This window comes from Mus pahari, chromosome 6 (assembly GCF_900095145.1).
Source record: "Mus pahari chromosome 6, PAHARI_EIJ_v1.1, whole genome shotgun sequence".
NCBI classification, from domain to species: Eukaryota; Metazoa; Chordata; class Mammalia; order Rodentia; family Muridae; genus Mus; species Mus pahari.
In genome coordinates this window covers 2,973,046-2,994,182 of record NC_034595.1, presented here as the reverse complement: position 1 = coordinate 2,994,182, position 21,137 = coordinate 2,973,046, and the positions used below count along the sequence as shown (strand labels likewise).

General features: G+C 43.9%; 1 protein-coding gene across 5 annotated transcripts in view; it reads right to left on the bottom strand.

Moving 5' to 3' along the window:
* Positions 1 to 21,137, bottom strand: part of Invs (inversin) — a 143,566-nt gene that overhangs the window by 16,621 nt on the left and 105,808 nt on the right. For 4 of the 5 annotated variants that reach the window (XM_021200447.2, XM_029539492.1, XM_029539493.1 and 1 more), the window contains 6 exons: positions 20,033 to 20,142; positions 16,538 to 16,709; positions 15,282 to 15,437; positions 14,671 to 14,900; positions 10,136 to 10,242; positions 5,602 to 5,814 (listed from right to left, as the gene is read on the bottom strand). In XM_021200447.2, coding sequence (XP_021056106.1) covers positions 5,602 to 5,814; positions 10,136 to 10,242; positions 14,671 to 14,900; positions 15,282 to 15,437; positions 16,538 to 16,709; positions 20,033 to 20,142 — 988 coding nt within the window. The remainder of the gene's footprint in view (positions 1 to 5,601; positions 5,815 to 10,135; positions 10,243 to 14,670; positions 14,901 to 15,281; positions 15,438 to 16,537; positions 16,710 to 20,032; positions 20,143 to 21,137) is intronic. The other variant, XM_029539491.1, reaches the window with a different exon arrangement.

The following is a 21,137-nucleotide window of genomic DNA, read 5'->3' as shown; positions in this document are numbered from 1 at the left end:
GCCACAGAGACACACAGATCGTGGTGGGAAACGTCCATGAGTGTCTGCTCTGTGATAGTTCATGCAGACTCTCAGCTTGACTAGATTAAAAATAGCTCAGCTCAGTAAAGCACACAGCAGAGTTGTCTCTGATGGTGGCTTTGAGAAACAGATTGTGAGGCCTCTAGTAACGAGTGGATAAATCTCTTGGTGATCTTACTGTAAAGAGGTGAGAGGCAGAGGTGGGGCCTGGCTGGAGGTAGGAGGTCACTGGAGGTGGGCTTCTGAAACTATATTTTGCCTTGCCCCTTCCTGTTCTCTTTCCTTGCTCTTTGGCTACCATAATATGAGCTGCTGTGTGCTACCATATCCTCCCCGCAGGAAGGATAGGGACCACTGAAACCATGAGCCAAAAGCTTTCTTCCTTTAAGTTGTTTCTGTCAGTCATTTTGGTAACATCAGCCCAGAAGTAATTAATGCACAGTCCAGTGCTTCCATTTGACAAAGAGGGAAATTAAGGCATAGAAGGCATGTCCAATGTATAGCCACTGGGCTGTGTCCCAGAATGGCTATGAATGTGGTCAAACACACGTGTGACAACGTCATGTCACAATCTCAAAAGGTTGGAGGATGGTGAGATAGCTCAGTGAGTAGAGGTGCATGCTACGTAAGCCTGATCACCTGAAGTGAGTCCCACAGACCTACATGAAGGTAGGAAGATAGGATTGACCCCATAGCGTTATCCTCTGACCTCCACATATGTGCCAGGGTGTTTGCACTTACACATACATACCATGCACACACAGCATATGGGGGGAAAAAGACTGTACACTTCTATAGAGTGCCAAATGACACAATACACAGTCCTTGCTCTTAAGGAGCTGACAGTCATGTCTGGGAAGCAGATCCACATCCTCCTGCAGACAGGGAGGGAGATCTAGATGGGGTGAGTGCTATGTCTGAGGTACCTACACAGAGGTAGGGAGGTGCAGGAGGCAGACACTAATTAGACAGAGAGGAAGGACTCCTGATGCAGAATGTCAAAACAGGAGCGCAGGGAAGGGAGAGGTTATTCTAGGCAGGGGAAGGCCATAAGCAAAGGCTTGTAACCCAGCACTCACCCGGCCTTTGACTTAGAAGACATTTCAGAGGCCAGAGCTTTCTGTGGTTTTAAATTCCCTTTGAGAATGCCCTGTAGAGATGACAACTGAGTCCCTGCTGGAATGCTTCTGGGGAGAGGAGCTGATTACTGCTCGAGAAGGAGCAGGCTTGGCTGTAACCTTTCCTGTCACTTGGTTTCCAGCGTCTGTCAGATTCTCTCTCTTCATTGTCTCCGAGGAACAGGTAGAGTAGTATTTGGTCTTTAACTTCCTCCCCAGGGGATCAGAAAATGTGTGTCTGGGACCTCTGGCTTATAGAATGTTAGTGCTGGAAGGACCTCGGAAATCATTCAGTCCAGTTACAAGAAAATCTTTTGTGACTCACCAGCATCTTTGATAACAAGAGTTAAAAAAAAAAAAAAAGCTGTAGCTCCTCTTTTGATAAAATGGATATATGCTCGTGACATATGAAAATCTGTATATGGTCATAGGGCATTCCTAGAACCCCGAAGGCCATCTGATTAAGGAAACTTTATTCTCTGATGGGAGAAGGAGGTTCTGAGGAGTTAGGTTGCACAAAGGAGACCACAGAAGTAACTCCTTGTGGATTAGATGACTTTGTGAGCAAGACAGTGAAACGCTCACCCCTGAAGAACTGGGGATGTTCAGGGAAGCAGGCTGCAACAAGATCTATTATGAAACCAAAGGGTGTCTGTGGTAGAAATGGGAGTCTCATGAGCACCCCTCAGAGTTGGTTCGTGAGAAAATACGTCGACTTCTATCTTTGGCTTTGAGGAGTAGATCCAAGGAAAATCCCTCTGCGGCTAGAGAGATGGGTCAGCAGCTAAAAGCATGTCCTGCTCTTTAGAGGACCTAGTTTGGCTCCCAGCATCCAATCAGGCAGCCTTACAACTGCCTGCTAACTCCAAACCTCGGGGGATCCTAGGCCTCTCTGGTCTCCATAGGCACTCACATGCACATATTCAGACACAGGCACACACGCATACATGTAATTAAGTATGAATTAACAAAAAAGAGAAGCAGTGTCAGAAACCTCCATTGATGGAATGTGCTGTCTTTGGAGAGACAAAATTCCCCATCATTTGATTTGAGGACACAGAACTCCTTATAGAGAGGACTTGAGCTTGAGCTGGGCAGCCAGCCTGGACTTTGTGTAAGTTACAAGGCTATCTCAGTCTCAGACTAGGCAGAAGGAAGTCCAGGTCTCTCAGTGGGGTCAGTGAGGAAGGACACAAAGTTTGAGATGGCTGACTATCAAGTCTGAAGTTGGGTGGGTGTTGGAGTCGAGACAAGAAGAGACCTGGAGACAATACTAGTATTCAAGAATATAGATGTGGTGTTCCTGTGGTCCAAGGTGTTGGCAGCTGACCATAGGTTGGTACAAATGCCCAGGGGACAGCTGAAGATATAGGGATCAGAGTTCCAGGAGGTTACGGTGGGAGACTGAGTAAGAGGTTTTCTAGAGAGATGACCTAATTAAAAGTAATAATAAAAATTTTTTTGAGTCAGGATCTCTAGCTATGTTCCTTAGACAGGTCTTGAAGCCCTGTGTAGGAGGAATGAGTCAGCATATCTTGACTGGCGACCCATAATGGCACACACATCTTACAACTTTAAGATCTGCCTGGCACATGGAGACAAATGACAACAGAGCACATGACCTGGCCAGCTAATCAGATGGTGCCAGCTACAGGAAATAAGATGTCATGGACCAGTGGGGCACAGGTGGAGGGTATAAAGACACACCCCAATCCTTCTGCAAACTCTCACCTGACTCCCAGAGTCTGTGCTGTTGACTCTGCACCGTATTCCCTACCCACAAGGACCACCCAGAGGGGTCCAGGACTAGGGCGACAGCCCTGGATTCATGTGGCCCTTCTGCATCCCTCCAGAGGAGCTGGAACTAGATGTGCACCTGTGTGCTGGCTTTAGTGTAATTTTTAAGGCTAGGTACCCTTCCAGCAGAAAACAAGATAGCATGTGTAGGATCTGAAGAACAGGGGTGAGCTCACTGTGCAGATGGTGTAATTCCCAAGACAGAGGAAGGAAGAGGGATGGGAATGACGTAAAATCCTGTAAACGGGAGGCGCCCAGGAAGGCAAACGATCGACACAAACAAGTTCTGCCTGAGCCTGATCTCCACTCTATGCTCTGGCAGGTAAATTACACTATGCCCATTCTGGCTGCAGTATAAGCAGTGCTTTAAGCAAGCGTGGGTATTTCTTAAATAGGACTTTTAGAAAAATATCTCTCAGAAAATATATCTGTAATCTTGTTTTTCCCAACTTCTCCACCAGGAATTAGAGATCACTTTCCTTCATATGGACCTTTAATGGGTCCCTTTCACTTGCTCACTTTACAAAGGTGATTCCTGATGTCTAAACATGGTTAAATGAGAAATGGACATTAAGATAACGCCACGTGCCTGGCATACCTTCATCAAAGATGCAGCAGCAGAATTCTGGGTTTTGTTTCTTAAAGCAAAATCTTGAAGACAAATTAAACAATGACTAGGTCTTTAGGCAATAACATCTGAGAGTTAAAGTGAGAAAACTGAGAGCAGTCTCCAAGAGCGTCACCTGGGGTCTACACAGGATGAGTGCAGAGGTGGGGTCTACACAGGATGAGTGCAGAGGTGGGTCTACACACTGATGAATGCAGAGGTGGGGTCTATATACTGATGAGTGCAGAGGTGGGGTCTACACACTGATGAGTGCAGAGGTGGGTCTACACTGATGAGTGCAGAGGTGGGTCTATACACGGATGAGTGTGGAGGTGATGGCTGGATGCTTTGGACTCCACTCGGCACGGACACAGTAAAGGATGTCTGTCTGTGAATGAGGAGCAGCAGCTTTCCAAGTTTAAGTTGCAGTTGATCACAAGCAAGCCCAGCTGCTATTTAAGAGTTCTGAAATGTTAGCTTCATAAGCCATCATTGAAAACAAAGAGGCTCTTTCTTCTTTTGTGGAGGACCTCACTGGAATAACAATGAGGGAGGTTGGTTTGGCGTTTTCTAAATCTCCTTGCTGTTTCCAGCCCCCTGGCCTAGCACACTGAAGCCCCTGTTAGGAAAAGATAATGCTGTAAAGCAGAATGCTGCTTCAGGGTGCTGATGATGTAACGCCATCCTGTGACAAGTACAGGACACATCACAAGTCAGTTCTCAGTCTCCAGCTCTGCCCTGACTCAACGGTATGCAAACTCGTGGTCCCTTTGGGAGACAAGAGGCCTCTGGTGCAGTTGGGAGTCTCCACAGACCTGAAAAGTGCCCCCAGATCAGACAGTCTCCCCGAAAGGGACACAGGCTTTGATCAGGCCGTCACAGTAAATCTCACAGGCTGGCTTTGCATCCAGTCTTCCTACTCTCCCACCCTTCTCGCTCTGCTGGGAAGGGACAGGAAAGTTCATCTCCTGTCTGTACCAATGATGCAGAATGGTTTGGATGAATATGTCCCTGACAATGTCAGCCATGCTGCCTCTGGATAGTTGACTGGATTCTGAAGGATCCTGACATTAGCTGAAGTATATGGAACCATCAGTAGGAGGAAATACAGTAGCCCGCAGTACACTTGTATTTTCTTTAGTTTCTGTTTCCCACTGTGAACCTGGGTCTAAAATAGTAAATAGAAAACTCTAGGAATAACCAGTTTTAAATGTTGTGCCATTCGGAGCAATGCCGTTTTGAGGATCACAGCTGTGACGTGACAGTGCTGTGTTCAAACAAACTTCACACTTAACAATGCCTCTGAAGTATGGGAGCAGAAATGCCAAAAATTCAGATCTGTCAAAAAGGGCTTTCCTCAAATGAAAGGTTTAAAAACAGTGCATAGGCTATTTTGAGAAAGAGAGCCCACTGCTTGTTTCATTTCCGTGCTCTACTGTTAGGGCCTCTGCTGGACTGCTGCCTTACTCCGTCACTGAGTATCTATGTTAAAAAACACGCATCACGGGCACACTTCTTTTCGGCATACATGAGGTAGGTGGTTCTCTGTGAGTCCAAGGCCTACCTATTCTCCTCTATAAGGAGACTCTATGGGGGTGGGGAGAAGGCTGCACACAGTACATTATACACCTGTCAATCAGTGCTGGGGAGGTAGACAGGCAGCTCCTGGGGAATTTCTGACCAGCCAGGCTAGCCTACTTAGCAAGCTTTAGGTCAGTGAGACAACCTGTCCCAAAACCAGGTGGACGGCATCCAAAGAATGACACTTGTGGTCCTCTGGCCCTTACAGGTACATACACCGGTGTGCCTGCATGCACGCGCGCCCACATGCCAGGAGGGGCAAGACACTGAGTTCTCTACTGGTAGTTTACTCTATGCTGGCTCTTCCTCCTTCTTTAAGGCCCCAGTCCTCTGAAGATAGAGGGAGGGCAGAGCAAGAAGGTGCCAGCTACATTGATCCATTCCGAGCTCTGGCCCCTCCCTCTCACGCCCACCCAGCTTCCCTTCTCAGCTTAGAGCGAGCGATCTTAGAGCGATCTTAGAGCGGCTCACACTTACTTAGCTGCAGCGTCTTTCCTCAGCTGTTCATGCTTCATGAGGAGGTTCTTCCGGTCTCGGAAGGCTTTTCTGACCTTGTATCCTTTGTAGACTGCTTGGATTTTGAAGGCAGCGATGTCTTGTATAGCTGCGATGGACAGGGCACCATGTTCCAGCATGAACTGGATCACCTCATGGCGCTCACCAAGCAATGCATAATCAAGTGGTGTGTACCTGAAGTTAAAAGGAAGACTGATTTGGAATGGATTGTGATTCAAGGCATAGTGGAGCTGACGTATTAGCACCTAGCAGTACCCTGATTCAGCCAGAAGGTGGCGCCACACACCTTTAGTTCCACCACTCAAGAGGCAGAGGCCAGCCTGGTCTACAGAGTGAGTTCCAGGACAGCCAAGAGAAACCCCTCATTTTACCACTGGCTATTTCCCAGGCAAAGCCTAATCTGTTCACCTTTCCTCTCTAAGGAATACAAAACAGGAGGCTGCAGATTCAGCCTTTGTGCAGCTGAGCTCTTGGGGCTGGCTCACAAGTTAGAGCAGTGGTTCTCAACCTTCCTCATACGGTGACCCTCTAGTACAGTTCCTCAAGTTCTGGTGACCCCCAACCATGAAATTAGTTTTGTTGCTACTTCATTAACTGTAATTCTGCTATTATTGTGAATCACAATGTAAATATATGATATACAGGATATATGCTATGCAACCCCTGTAAAAGGGTCATTTGGGTGAGAGCCGTTGAGATAGCCGCTAAGGGGACACACGAACAAGTGATTCCCTACATCTGTCTGAAAACATTCTCCAATTGTTTTTCTGTAACTACTGTAATTAATGCTTACAAAAAGAAGCCTGTTTTCAGATAGGGGAGACTGACTCCGTGGCACAGAGTCCCTGCTGCAGGTGAGCGGAATTGTTCACTGAGTGCTGTTGGTAGCCACCTGGGTAAAAGAGACTTTTTTGTTTACTTGTTTTTGAAGCAGGGTTTCTCTATGTAACCTGTGATGGTTTGTGTATGCTTGGGCCAGGGAGTGGCCTGTTGGTGTAGGTGTGTCACTGTGACCGTGGGCTTTAATACCCTAGTCCTAGTTCCCTGAAAGTCAGTCTTTCCCTAACAGCCTGCAGATGAAGATGTGGAAGTCTCGGTTCAGCGCCATGTCTGCCTGGGCACTGCCATGTTTCTGCCTTGATAACTGACTGAACCTCTGAACCTGTTAGCCAGTCCCAATTAAATGTTGCCCTTATAAAAGATGCCTTGGAGCTGGGCAGTGGTGGCGCACGCCTTTAATCCCAGCACTTGGGAGGCAGAGGCAGGCAGATTTCTGAGTTCGAGGCCAGCCTGGTTTATAGAGTGAGTTCCAGGACAGCCAGGGCTATACAGAGAAACCCTGTCTCAAAAAACCAAAAAAAAAAAAGGATTGCCTTGGTCATGGTGTCTGTTCATAGCAGTAAAACCCTAACTAAAACACAACCACTAAAGATATGTGCAGCCACCCCAGCTAAGAGTCTTGCATATTGCATCATAAACTGAACTAGTCCAGATGGAGCGAAGAGACCACGCAGGTACTGGAAGATTCTGTTGTGGATTGGAGAAATAGTAAACAGGAAGTTCTTTCTGAAAAAGTGATATGGAACTTAAAAATCATTAAAAAAAGACCAGTAAATGAGACTAAATAATAAAAAAATTTACATGGGAAAACATCATTCAAATGTTACATATTTTAAGACTTGGAATGGGACTGAAGTATAAATATTCTCCTAATGATGGCAGTAATGTCACTTCCAATCAGACTTGATCTTTTGGGGTCTTGGCTGTCTGTGTTAAAGTGAATGGGGAAAGTGGGAGGTGGATGGAAAGGGCTTGCCCCGTGCCCAGCATACAGCAGGATCCACACTGCAGCGGGCGTTATGATGCTGCAGGTGCCTGCCGCCAACACTTCCATAGGACCCAAACTCATGTTTACCCAGTGACAACTGCACACCGAGGCAGATCTGCAGGGTGACGGAGGTGGTCCACACAACCATGGATCCCCACATACACTGGGAAAAGGAGACGGATATAAGGATGCAAGGTTAGACTCAGAAGATCTCATAATGGCTACTGAAAAGTCAATCTCCCTGCAGACCTTACCTAACACTCACAGAAGGCATGAAAGGAAGAGGGTTTCAGAACAGGAGTGGTTTGCTTGCTTCAAGAAGGGAACTGAATTCAGACTGTGTTAGGTGAGTAACAGATTCATGAATAGTTTCCTCACGGAACCCCAATAGCTGAAAAAAAAATCTGTTCATTTCAGAACACCTCAGTCAGAACACATCACTACTGTTTGGGGAAGAGAGGACCATAAATAAGTAGCCTCAAATGATACTTATAAATAGTTGTTATTTTGTAAATTTCGAAGAATTAAGAATTGGACAGTGCCTCTTCTGGCTGCACAGCCACTAATGAGATTATCATAGAGCCGCCAAACACAGGGTAGTGATGTGAACTGACCTTTACACTATACAACACCTTCATTTCATAAATAAACAGAGACCCAGGAAAGTTAAGCAACTTGTTGACAATTATGCAACCAGTTTGTACAGAATGTAGACTATAATGGATTGCAAGTAGCTCCCAGTTTAATATAACCTCTTTTTCTATCAACTCTTGACTACATTCTGGTAGAACAGAAGTGATTGTGAGGTCAATTTACATACAATGTGTATTTAGTAAGGTTTTGTTGCCATGTTTATTTCTTTTAATTTCTTCCTTTGAATTTTTGTGGAAATATTTTAAAGCAAATTGTTGAGTCCTGTCCGCCCATCTCTCTGTGTCTCAACTTCCATCTACACCCAGGCCCAGCCACAAGGATATGCTAAAAATATAGCAGTGATTTCTTCATAAAATGTAATGCATAACTCCTCCAATTAGGATTTTTGATCCAATTGATCTTTGCTTCAAACAGACAGAATGTAAATATCTAGCCAGGTTTTAAGGCTGACGTTTCTATCTAGTGTTTTCAGCAACTGTGTTGTCCTTACTATTCCATCCCACATCCCATTTAGAAACATTCAAGCCCCGTGAATATTCCCAGTGACATGAGAGAGTGGCTGTCAGATAGCTATTGACTGAGAGCCAGAAGAAGTTGGCAGAAATGATGTCTATTTGAGGTACATCACTTGGTTAATGTCTATGCACAAGAAGTATAAATTAGCACTACATTGATGGTAACCAGCCAAGAAACAATGTAGACACTGATGAGAGATAGCATACAATTGGACCTGCCACATGGGGACGGGCTGATGGGCTCAGCAGAATGCCCAAGCCAGACTGTCAATAAGCATAAGCAGCAATGCCAGCTTCTTACATTCGTACATCCATGTGCACTGCTATGGAAACAGAAGCAGGCCAGGTACCACCATTCTCTCCGTTGTTCCATTGTTTCTTTACAAAGAGCAGCTAGGAAGTAACACTGTTATAGTAAATCCTTCTTTTTAATTATCGATTGACGATGATATGCCATGGGGCATGTGTGTGTGTGTGTGTGTGTGTGTGAGAGAGAGAGAGAGAGAGAGAGAGAGAGAGAGAGAGAGAGAGAGAGAGAGAGAGGGTGAGCAAGCGCCATGGTACAGAGATCTGAGAACAGCTCTCAGGAGTTGGTTCTCTCCTACCGTAGGCTCTGGGGACAGAGCTCAGGCCATTAGGCTTGTACAGTAAGTGCTTTTACCTGCAGAGCCATCCTTTTGGCCTAGAAGTTCTTTAAAGAAATCACTAATTTAGGAGAGTCTCATCTTTCCCTTCTGTTTTTCATTTGGAGCTTAAAACGAAGCACCTTCAGTTTTTTTCTGTAACAAAGACAGACTCTGGAAGAGGATGTGAAGCCTGACCCCGACTTAGTTAATACCTACAGTTCCCAGATCCAAGAGCCACAGTCTCTCTCCTGCTTAGGCTTCACTTTGTGCTGTCCGTTTCTAACCATGCTGGGGGTGGACCCAGGCACTGGAAACTGAGCTACACTCCCAACCATGACTGAGCCCTCGGTGACGACCCTAGCCTAGCGCTGTGAACCGTGTTTGAAGAAGGCAATGTATATGGATATTTATAGCTGTTCAGCTTTCATCTCAGCCTCTCCATGTTTTCAGACACTCGATGGCCATCTTTTGTTCACTAACTAATTATATCCTCACCAGTAATAGAAACAACTTCCATATATAACTCATTCTGCTGACGTGATGAATTTCTCGGCCTGGTCAGTCACAATTCCACTGGCTATATGTTAAGTACAAGCTTGAAGAGGGTGCTTTTCCCCTCCTGCAAATGTAAACATGTGGTAAGAAGTACTCAAAAGTTTTGAGCAGGTACAAAACTCCCATGGTTCTAAGTGAACGCTGGATGAAAATCTGGCTCTTTCCGCTGGCTCAGGATGGCTTGGACAGTATTTCCCTATGAGCATACTGACTATTTCTGAACCAATATCTCATCTTGAGATTTTTTTTTTTTATCTGAAAGAAGGATGTAAGATGAACAACACTATACTCACTCCCTTTCCCAATCAATGACTTACCTCTCCTCATTGTTCTCCATCTGATTAGGGAAAGCAGCAAAGTCTAGCAGTAGTTTAATGGCATCAAGGTAGCCATTATTACAGGACCAGTGCAAAGCTGTTCGTCCCTGCAAGCATGAACAAATCAACTGTACTGGAGTAAGCAGTTTCAGACACATGGTTATAATAACTCAGAAGAAATAATTTCTCCTCAGATTGATCAACAATAAGGAAGGAATGCTATGACGTATACAATAGAGAAAACAGATGGTTCTTAACTAGAGTAATCGCAATTAGCATGCTGGTGAAAGGGCATCGAGCACTGCCCATGATGAGATCCAAGGAAGATTTGACATTGTTCGTGGGACATTCCAACCAAGAGTGCAAACCTTGACTTTCACTACCAGAAAGCAGGAGGCAAACCAAATTTGAGTCAAATTCAATAAAATTTGGTGTAATTGTTATTCTTGGTTGACAACTCGACTATATCTGGGATTAACATAAACACAAGTGGCTAGGTACTGTGAGGGATTCATGGTAATTAAATCATTTGAAATGGGAGGATCTACCTTAAATCTGGGCCATGACTTCTGCTGGCAGCCTATATAAAGGACAAAGAAGGAAACTTACTCTCTGTCTGCTTGCCTTTATCCCACTGGCAAGTCCATTCTGTTACTGCAATTAGAGCCTACTTCTTCAAGATTCTGGTGTACACTAAAGACCAGCTGAGACATCCAACCTTGTGGACTTAACAACTATTTGATTCTGGAACTTTCTATTGATAGATAGCTATTGTTAGACTAGCTGAACCACAGTCTGTAAGCCACTCTATGTGTGTGTGTGTGTGTGTGTGTGTGTGTGTGTGTATGTATGTATGGAAAATTGAATGAATAAATGAATATATTCATATATATAAATGTATTCATATATATGAATACATATTCGTTTCATCAGTTCTGTTCCTCTAGAGAACCCTAATACAAATAGCCTATATTTAAGATTTTCAATGTCACAAAAGAATTAAAGTTGCTTGCCACCAAGCCTGACGACTTGAGTTTGATCTTATGATCATGGGAACCAGGTGTGTATGTGTGTGTATGTGTGTGTGCACATAAACATATGCGTGTGCACACAAACATAAATAATTAAATGTAAACCAAAAAGGAAAGCTAAAGAAGACATGAAACAGTGCAGAAAAGAAATAACGTATTTACAGTGTTGAGGGTGTCAGAGAGGGAGCTATCCTAAGTCTGAATATGTACACATCGAACGATTCTAAACGTATCAGACAAGTGAACTGGATTAAAGGGGATTAGAGCCAAAATCATGGTGGTAAATTCTGAAAAATAGTTTTAAAATTTTAGTAATTTTTATAGTGTTAGATTTTAAGTTGCTTTATTTTGTAATGGTTGATGTTAGAAACATGTAAGAGAACACTAATGATATAGAAGACATATGTAACACAACTTGAAGATTGGTATACAGACATGAAACACTGCATTAAACCATGACTGAATTGGAATTCTTCTCAGTTATATATTGGGTGTCTACCAAAATCAGCCATATGCTGGATCATAAAGGAAGTCTCAGAAGAACAGTATCCTCCCTGAAGAGATGTCTCTATTGTGACTTCTCGAATCCCTAACTTGGGATGCTACACGGAAAAGCAGCTGTCCTGCAATGGGGAGGTCATCCTGGGTTATTGTGTGGGTCTTTTCAAGGGAAAAGGGGCTGGGGAGCTGGTGTCAGTGACTCAAGCTAACACCGCCCAGCTCTGACAATGGAGGATGGCCATGAGTCAAGCACCCTCTAAGTGCTGAAAACGTTAAAAAACAAAACTAACCCTGTCTCGAAAAACCAAAAAAATAAAAAATAAATAAGTAAACAAAACTAAATGAAACAACCAACCAAACAAACAAAAGAATAGAAACTCTGCACCTCCTCAAGGCCTCTGAAACAAGGCAGCCGCGCTGCACTCTGGTTTCTTAGTCCAGTAAGACTCCTGGGACGTAACTAATTTGTGTTGGATGTTTGTGCTAATTTATCACAGGAGCAATAGGTAACTAATCTATTAAAGTAAGATTATGAAATAAGGACATGTCCAGGTGATTGGAAAATAAGCAATAGATTCCCAAATAATGTGCAGCCTTGCAAATAAAGAGAAGGAAAAAGAAGCAGCTGTTCTAACTGCATGGCAGCGAAGGCGTGCCTTCACTAGAAGCTGCAGCGGAGCTCTAGCAGGGCCTAGTGGAGGTGGGGTGTCATGTGATTAGACAAAAGTACTCAGAAGCTGAGACAAAACGATGTCAAGGTGGAGGTCAGCCTGGGATAAATAAGTTCCAGGAAGAGCTACATGGTGATACTCTGTAAGAAAAGAAAAATATTTTTAAAGGGGCACCTACATCCCTAGTACTTGGGACTCAAGAGGTGAGGGCGCACGGATCAGGAGTTCAGCATCATATGTGGCTATGTTGTAAGTTCAAGGCCAGTGTTGGGCCTATGAGACTATGTCTTAAAAAGGCGGCCCCTGCCCACCAAACCAACAGTAAGGAAAGTGGTGGCAGGAAATAAAGATGGGAGCAAACACATTCAAAAAACAGATGTGCTCAAAATGCAGAAAGCCAACAAAGACAGATGTCCTTGGAAGGGTTGAAAAAGACAGGTTGAATGTAAAAAAAAAAAAAAAAAAAAAGAAGAAGAGAGAAAATACATATTATCAATATATGCACTTAATGGAGAATTAGCTTTAAGTCCTAAAACATAATATAGACAAGAGCAAATGTGACCAATTTTTATAAATACAACTGAAATTTTGAATAAGATGGAAAAATTCCCAATAAAGTGTACTTACCAAAGTGGAAAAGAAATTATTAGGAAACAGAATAGTTTAACAGCCACTAAAGAGCTGGATCATTTGTTAGTAAACCATGCATTAAGAAATTTCTCACAACCAGTGGACTTCAACAACAAATTTTACCACATGCTTAAGGAAGAAGTAACATCTATCCTGCACAAATCCCTAGACGTCTACGTTCTAGCTCTATTCCTAAGGTTCCAAACGCCTTCTGCTCAAACCTGACAAGCACTAAGAAAGGGAAATTACCATGAACACAAGTACAAGGTTTTAAAATATCAGAAAATAAAATTCCTCCACATATAAAAATATCTACTATACTGTACGTGAGGCTCATTGTAGAAGTGTGAGGCAGGTTAACATCTGAACAAAATTCAGTCAACTTGATTCACTTTACCAAGAGAAAAGAAGAAGAAAAGGATGTAATCATGTTGGTAGATGCACAAAGAATGTCTGATAGAAATCTAAGTGTGATCTAAGCAACTAGAAATAAAATCCCATGCAGTGGTGAAGTATTAGAGGCCAGATCGCTGAGAAACCAGAAGGAGTTAAAGCTAACCAGTATCACCAGTTCCATTCAGAACTACATGAGAGATCCTAGATGGTTCAAAACAGATGATTCCAAAGTGCTACACATAAAAATGAACAAAACTGGAAAGTTGCTTGATAAAAGTATGTAAGAAACTGCCCATTTAGCACAACATAAAAACCATGCGAAATTATAAATGATGCATGCCTAATATATCCAGCAAGCACCCCCGCTCCAGCACGCCGGCAGTCAGCAGTCAGCTGCAGAGTCAGCTGTCTCCTTCCCACTTGGCCATCCTGCCAGCTTCTCATTATGTTATTTTTGCAGACAACAGAGCAATCTTGGTGGACACTTCCTCAATGGTTAATAGAGAATCTATTTCCTGACTTAGAGAACCTGACTTATGACAGTACTTTTAGAGTTAAGGCAGCCCTCCAAAAGTAGTGCCAGGGAAATGGAGGAAAAGTGGTACTGCATAGAGGAGGAGGTATGGAGGAAATCCTCTGAGGGTTCTGGCAGTACACACACACACACACACACACACACACACACACACACACACACACACACACACCAGCCGATCACACTGTATAGAATTTGTTTCTTTGATTCAGTAATCTCCTTAGAGGGATTATTCTAAGGGAACAATCCAAAAGAAGAAAGATAATTTGTGAAGATAATTCTGGCAGGGCTGTAAGGTGGAGACTTGTCCATGTATGGGAGTTAATTACTGAACTTGAGAGCTTAGTTAAGGGCTCCCCACTCCCAGGTAACTACACTACAGAGTTATCATTGAAGCTACTTACGTTCCAGTTTCCTCTGCTGTGAAGTGGGATAATTACAGTAACTACTTCATTGGGTCACTGTGAAGGTGGAATGCACAATTCTTAAATATAAAGCTCTTGGTATTTCAGGATATTAAATTGTTGTGATCATGAGAAAGATTATATATCAACTGGGAAAATGTTGGTGCTAATTTTAAGTGAACAAAGGCATTCTAATATGTTAATGTATGTGTATACATACGGTAAATAACATAAAGATATAGATGAGCACTAGAAGAGAACATGGACAAATGGAAATCATCTTTCTTCAAGTGATAACCTTTGGACTTAATTCATAACAGAGGGGGATACCATGGAGCTAGTAGCACAGAAAAGCCAGGGTTTCTACCTCTTTGTCCTGGATGTTGGGGTCTGCACCGTTCTCCATGAGCACGGCCATACAGTTGATGTAGCCCCCGTATGCGGCACACTGAAGTGGTGTTCTTCCTGCACAGTCCTGCACGTTTGGGTTGATCTTGTTTTCTATCAGTATCTGGCAGACGTCGGCATTTCCCCCCAGCGCTGCCCAGTGTAGAAGCGAATGTCCGTCCTGGTCGACCAGATCTACGCGTGCTCCACCTAGCACAGCAAAACTACAGTGAAAGTGTGGACAGCATTTATTGGAAGGAGCAGAAGCTTAAAAACGTAACAGTGCTCTCTAAAAGCTCCCCCGAACCCCGAATACTTGTATGCATTATAGACTGTCAGTGCCGGAGCTTTAGAGAGCTCCTGATGGTTTTGGAGAGGTTGGGACCCATTCTCTTTCAGTGACTGCAGAGTGGTAACCTGAATCACATGTTCACCAACAGCTGAGGCTGCTGGTGCAGACAGTGCTACTTGGGCACTGTCCCTGAACTTTCTGGCGCATGACTCTGTGTGTGAATGAAGGCATTCACACTGGGTGTGCTGCGGTGCCTACCTTGTGTGTGAGCCACAATAGGAGCCCTTGTGCCAGCTCACCTTTAATAAGCGTCTGAATCACATCTCTGTGTCCCATCTCACAGGCTCGGAACAGTGGAGTATGTTTCATGACGTCAGTGGCATCCACTTGAGCATCATTGTCCAATAACAACTTCACGGTGCTGACGTGGCCAGAAAGGGCAGCGGCGTGTAAAGCTAAAACAGAAGCCAAAGCCACCGGTAAGCTCTCACAATAACTTTACCTTTTAATTTTAAGCATATTTTCCTTTCTCTTATGATTTTCACCTCACTGTGGCTAAATGCAATCCAAGTTTTTTCTCCCCTTCTTCCTCCCCCCCCCGACCGCAGCTCTGGCCATGCACATGTTGGTGTGGTATGTGGGTGGATGGTGAGGCCACTGCTGAGTTCTGGCTGTACTCAGTGTTGTGCGAGAGATTTTCTTTTCCTTCTGATTTGCAACTGGGATTTCAGACAAAGGAGAGACTTTCATTGGATGCTAAATACTATGCCTCTTAGTAACCAGTATGCGGTTATAGGTCTCAATGAGTAAAGAAAAACTGAAGCAAGAGTATGGAAAGGACTGATTAGGCTGTGAAGCACTGAGGGTTCTACAGTCATGGGAAGTTCTAACATGAGAGAGAAATATGTAGTCATCCCTTAAAACATACGTTAGTAGCTACTAAATATGCACAGTTTTTTGCATATGTATATATATGTTGAGGTATACATGCATGTGTATGCACACTTGTGTTGAGGCCCAAAGTTGACACCAGTTCCTTGACTGTTCTCTACCCTGCATATTACACAGGGTCTCTCTCTGACTCCACAGGCCAGCCAGCTCGCTCTGTGGTTCTCTTGTCTCCTCCTCCCAGGCATGGGGACTACTGACCGGCCTCCATGCCTCATGCACTGTGTCTGGTCCTCACACGTGCTGGGAGCCTTCCCACTGAGCTATCTCTTCAGCCCCAACTATGCACAGCTCTAAGTTTCTGTTTTTTTTTTTTTTTTAATATGACAGTATATGATGAGACAAGTTTCTTTCTTGTGTCTAAGGTACAGCCAAAGCTATAAACCAGGTGTTGATTTTTACCTGGTAGAGACACTAATTTTAGCCATAATACTTGGAAGAAATAAAGCCTTTGGAGTAAGATCTTGGCAAACTCAAGATCTTAAAAAGTAAAAAGCTAAGTCAAACACTATCATCTTTGAAACAGTGATGCCTAGTTTCTGTATTATAAGCTTGGTAGCACCTTTCATCACCTTTCAACACCGTGAGCCCATGTGCCAGTTCCTACCTGTGCCTCCATACTTGTCCGACATGTTAATGTCGATGTCTGATTTTAGACTCAGCATAGTCCTGAGCACGTCGTCATTGCCTTTTCCTGCTGCCCACATGAAAGATGTTCTTCCTTCCAGGTCAGAATCATCCTTCACTGAAGGATGCTGCAGAAATACTTTAACCGTTTCCTGTAAGAAGACTTTATGTGAAACACTGCAGTGGCAGAGAACATCTCTACATGGTCTAAAGCACCTGTGTGGTTCCAGGAAGAAGACAAGGGCTTCCCCTGATGGTTTTTAATGAATAATAAAACTTCAATTTCGATAGAAAATGAAGATCTTCTTCCCTTATATTAGTTTTTGTTTCTGGAACACTTCAAGAACATAATCTAATTTTCTCATTCAACACCCTTAAATTTGGGGTGATGACTGCCCCCTCCCAGGGGACACTGACGAAGAGGTAGAAAGACTGTTAGGAGTCGGAGGCTGGGAACGGCTGATGCCCAACAGTGCTCTTTGGACAGGACAAAGGCTGGCGCATGGTGAACTCTCGGCAGCTGTGGCTGCCAACACGAGGCTGGGCCTGTCAACATGTCTGGAAGGGAGAAGAAGGGCTTGAGAGGCCCCACCCCTCTCTGAGAGACTATGACAGTCAGTGGTGGCTGGGGGAACTCATGCTGCTTTCCTCAGTCGTGCTAAGTTGCCCATGCTCCAGTAAGTAACCTCTCACTCATGCAGGCAACACTACTAAACCCACTGTGACACACAGAGAAGACATGGGCTTAGGGAACCTACTGGGGAGAAGGTGAGGATGAACGAAACTGTCAAAGAATAGAAAATAATATAATAAAATTAAAAGATGACAAGTGTAACATAACTGAGAACGAGTCTCTTTGATCAAGCTTTCAAACTGTTAAGGCCACTGTTAGAAATGAAAAATTGAAGGCTTTAAAGAATGCAGTGTCATAACTAACAGTAAGTTACACGTTTGCTTGTGCACTGTACCTGCAGAGACCCACCTATTCACATGTTCCTCTAGAGAAGGCCAACAGATTGTCTCGCTGTGTGTTTCATTTATAGAAATCTTGAGTGGTTAATACATTTTTTGATTACTGATCAAAAGTTACTGTGAAATGTAGCATTCAACTCATTTTCAAGAATTTTATTTAACCACTCCTATATTTAAGGTCAAATGGACAAACAGGGACCCGGGCAGTTGGTTCTAACAGTGCCCAGCAGTTGGGTTATTGCTGTTGGTTTTCCATGCTGGGATCAAATCCAGAGCCTTGCTTGCTTATGCTGCCTGAGCGCTGTGCAGCTGAGTGTCATTCCCAGTTCTTGGACCTGGATTAATGTTCCCTGTGCTGACATTTTTTCTAGAACCCAGACACAGATTTCTAGGAAGACCAAGAAACTTGTGCTTGAATAAATATAAAAGAGTTTCAAAAAGAAATCTCTGTATTTGACTCTTAATATTTTATATGTAGAAGAGGGGTGGGGAGCTAGCACAGCAGTTGAGCACTAGCTACTGGGTTCAATTCCCAGCACCCACATGGAGGCTTAAAACCATCAGTAGCCCGATTCCCAGATGATCTGAGACCCTCTTCTGCTCTCCCAGGACATCAGGTAGTCACATGTTACCCAGACATACATGCAGACAAAACACCTATACCTATACAATAATTAAAAAGAATAAATACAATGGCTTGTCTAATTTAGTCCTTGTTTTGCACTGCAAGAAATGCAGGTTAATGCACATAACTCCCAGCAACCTGCCCACAGCATGGTAAGGTTTTCTAATTTTAAAACTATTTCCTGATTTGTTTATTTTTGTTTTTGTTTTTCAGAAAAGAAAATAGCAACCTTATGTGGAATTAACAGAAGCTAGATAATTGATAAGCTTGAAACAGAGCTTAGAAATGTGCATAGTAATTAAAACCCACTCTGGAACTGGCAGACTACCTAACTCAAACATCTGTAATCCGCTACCATTCTCTCTTACTCCCATTGATAAGTATTTAATTATTGGTATTTGTATTAAAGCTAGAGTCTGCAATCTGGTTCACGACCATGGGCAAGGCATTCAATCTCTCAGAACCTGTAAACGGGATGCTGTGACGCACCTCACAGGCTTCTGTTGAGTCTTGAGTTTTCATTTCCATGGACCCATCAGCTTGGGCTATGTGACTTTCCCATCTGTGTTAAGAAAGAACTACTTTTCCAAATATTATTGAGATGTTCAGAGTTAGTAAAAGATAATGGTTTGCCGAAAATCTAGGTGGTGCATTGAGTAAAGTTTTAGGGAGGCCATGAAGGAAAGAATGAGGGTGTACAGATGGCCGGCCTGTGGACAGCCCGAGAGCAGACACACGCGTTCTCGTCACAAAGTGCACCCATGAGTTTTGACCTACTAAGAAGAAAGGTAACAGAATAACCAGCATGAAAGACAGGATCAAACCAGCTTCTGCAGAGTAAGAAGGACTGAAAATGATGCTCAGAAGAAAACTGAGGTCAAAAAGTAGGGTTATGTTCTGCCCAGGCCAGAGCTATTGAGTTTCACTGAACACTCACTATGAAGACAGAAAACCAACTGTGGCCTCTTTAATGTCTCAGTGTCAGACTACACACTGTCACTCTGCAAAGTGAACCCAGGACATAATACAAAAGAATGCAATTTGTGATCCATGAAGGTCTCTCAGGGAAGAACTGGAGATAACGGCCAGGATCTCTAGATATAATTAATTCACACCTTTGCCTTCACAGATGTATACAATCTACAATCACTAATATGAATCATAAGAATGTACTCTGTGCTTGGACACCTGCTCTCATATGTACACAACTGCTCTCATAGGAATATGGCCTGTGTAGACTCCTGCTCTACACCAGGTGCAGTAGATACTTACGTAAGTTTGCTCTATTTTTCTAGCAGTCCTGAAAGAAGACTTATAGTTATTAAACCATCTATGAAGAAGCAAAGACTCAGAGAGGTTAAGAAAGTTGTGTGAGGTCACACAGCTAGCAATCTGCACAGTTGGGATTCCAGGAGTTGATTTTTCCAGCTGCAAAGCCTTGTTGCAGTGCTTCCAAGACAATTCTAGGGTGCCAAACACTAAGACATCCTTAGTGCTCTAAAAGTCACAAAATACAGCAGTACACTCACCATAAAACAAAAGGTTATACAGAGTGTTTAAGTAAAGTGACATAAAACTTTGCAGGTGACTAGGAACCTTATAAAAACACACACACCACTGCCTGCATCACGGTGCTGACAGTGTGAATGATGGTTAAAAGCCAACTCTGCCAACTCAGATACATGAACTTTAACCTGGCACAGTCTGAATTAGATCAGTGCCAACCTCCTTTAAATAACACTCTACCCTGTCTATCACTAGAATAGGTTGACTGAAAGGGGCATGGGACCATAGGGTGTTATTTCTTATATCGAATATGAAGCTCTAATTATATCAAAACAAACATTTTATTTGGAAAAAGGGGAAATCATAACTTACAGCAAAGTTACTCTGAGCTGCATAGTGCAAGGGTGTTGCTCCCTGGCTGTCCGAAGGGATCGTTCCAGACTTGTTTCTTTCTAGAAGGAGATGGACAATCTGTGCATGACCTGAGAACAGACATAAGGTAGGTATCACACACAAAGGGATAAGCCAGTTTTTAATCCACTTAAAAGAAAGAAGGAAAAGGAAGGAGGAGGAGGAGGAGGAGGAGGAGGAGGAGGAGGAGGAGGAGGAAAACCAAAGCATAGCATCCAACAGCATTTAGAGTGGTTTCAACAGCTCCTAGCACAGCCTTTCTCTCCCCCTCCGCTGTGCCTATGACAGGGTAGGACGAAGGCAAAGCGTACAACAGTAAAATCAGGATGCTTCGTCAGGAAGGAAGAGCACAGTGACCGCAGGTGCCAGATCAGGGGCTGCCTCCTGTTCTTGGCTTCACTGCCCATCATGTGACGGTTCTGCTTCCTGATCCCCGAGAACTGAACCTTAGCTCCTTCTACTGCTCCGCTGAACTAACTGAAGTGAACCTCTTCTGACGCTGAGGACTAACCACCCCCTCAGTATCGTCCCCTAGTCTTTTAACATCAAGGCTCTGAGTCCACACTCCTCAAAATAAGAGAGCAGGCATTGTGGCATGGTGGCGCACTAACAGTCTGTAGTACAGTCTGAAAGAGGTGGCTTCTGCAAGGGAGAAAACTGTACAAAGGGTCAGAGAATTAACAAGGTGGTGTGGTAGTGTGTGCCTGTGAACCCAGCACTTGAGAGCCCAGGCAGGAGGAGGGAAACTGAGACTAGCCTGGGCTACCCAGAAGGTGCTAGGACATTGGTTGTCTCAAAAACCACAACAGCACAGCACAACACAACCCAGCAGCACACAGAGGGCTAACAAACTTAGGGAACCCTTTCAGACTCTCTAACAGAGCATGTGGGGAACAGCGCAGGGAAGGAGATGCCGTGATGGAGGAGCCCTCCGAGCAAGGCTGTGCTGGGTGGAAGATCTGCCTGGGGCTTGTGCTCACACACTCACTCCACATATGTGGTTTAAGATGGAGTCTTCCTAACCCAAATGCAGGCCTGATGACTACCTGTACAGCAGTGTTAATCT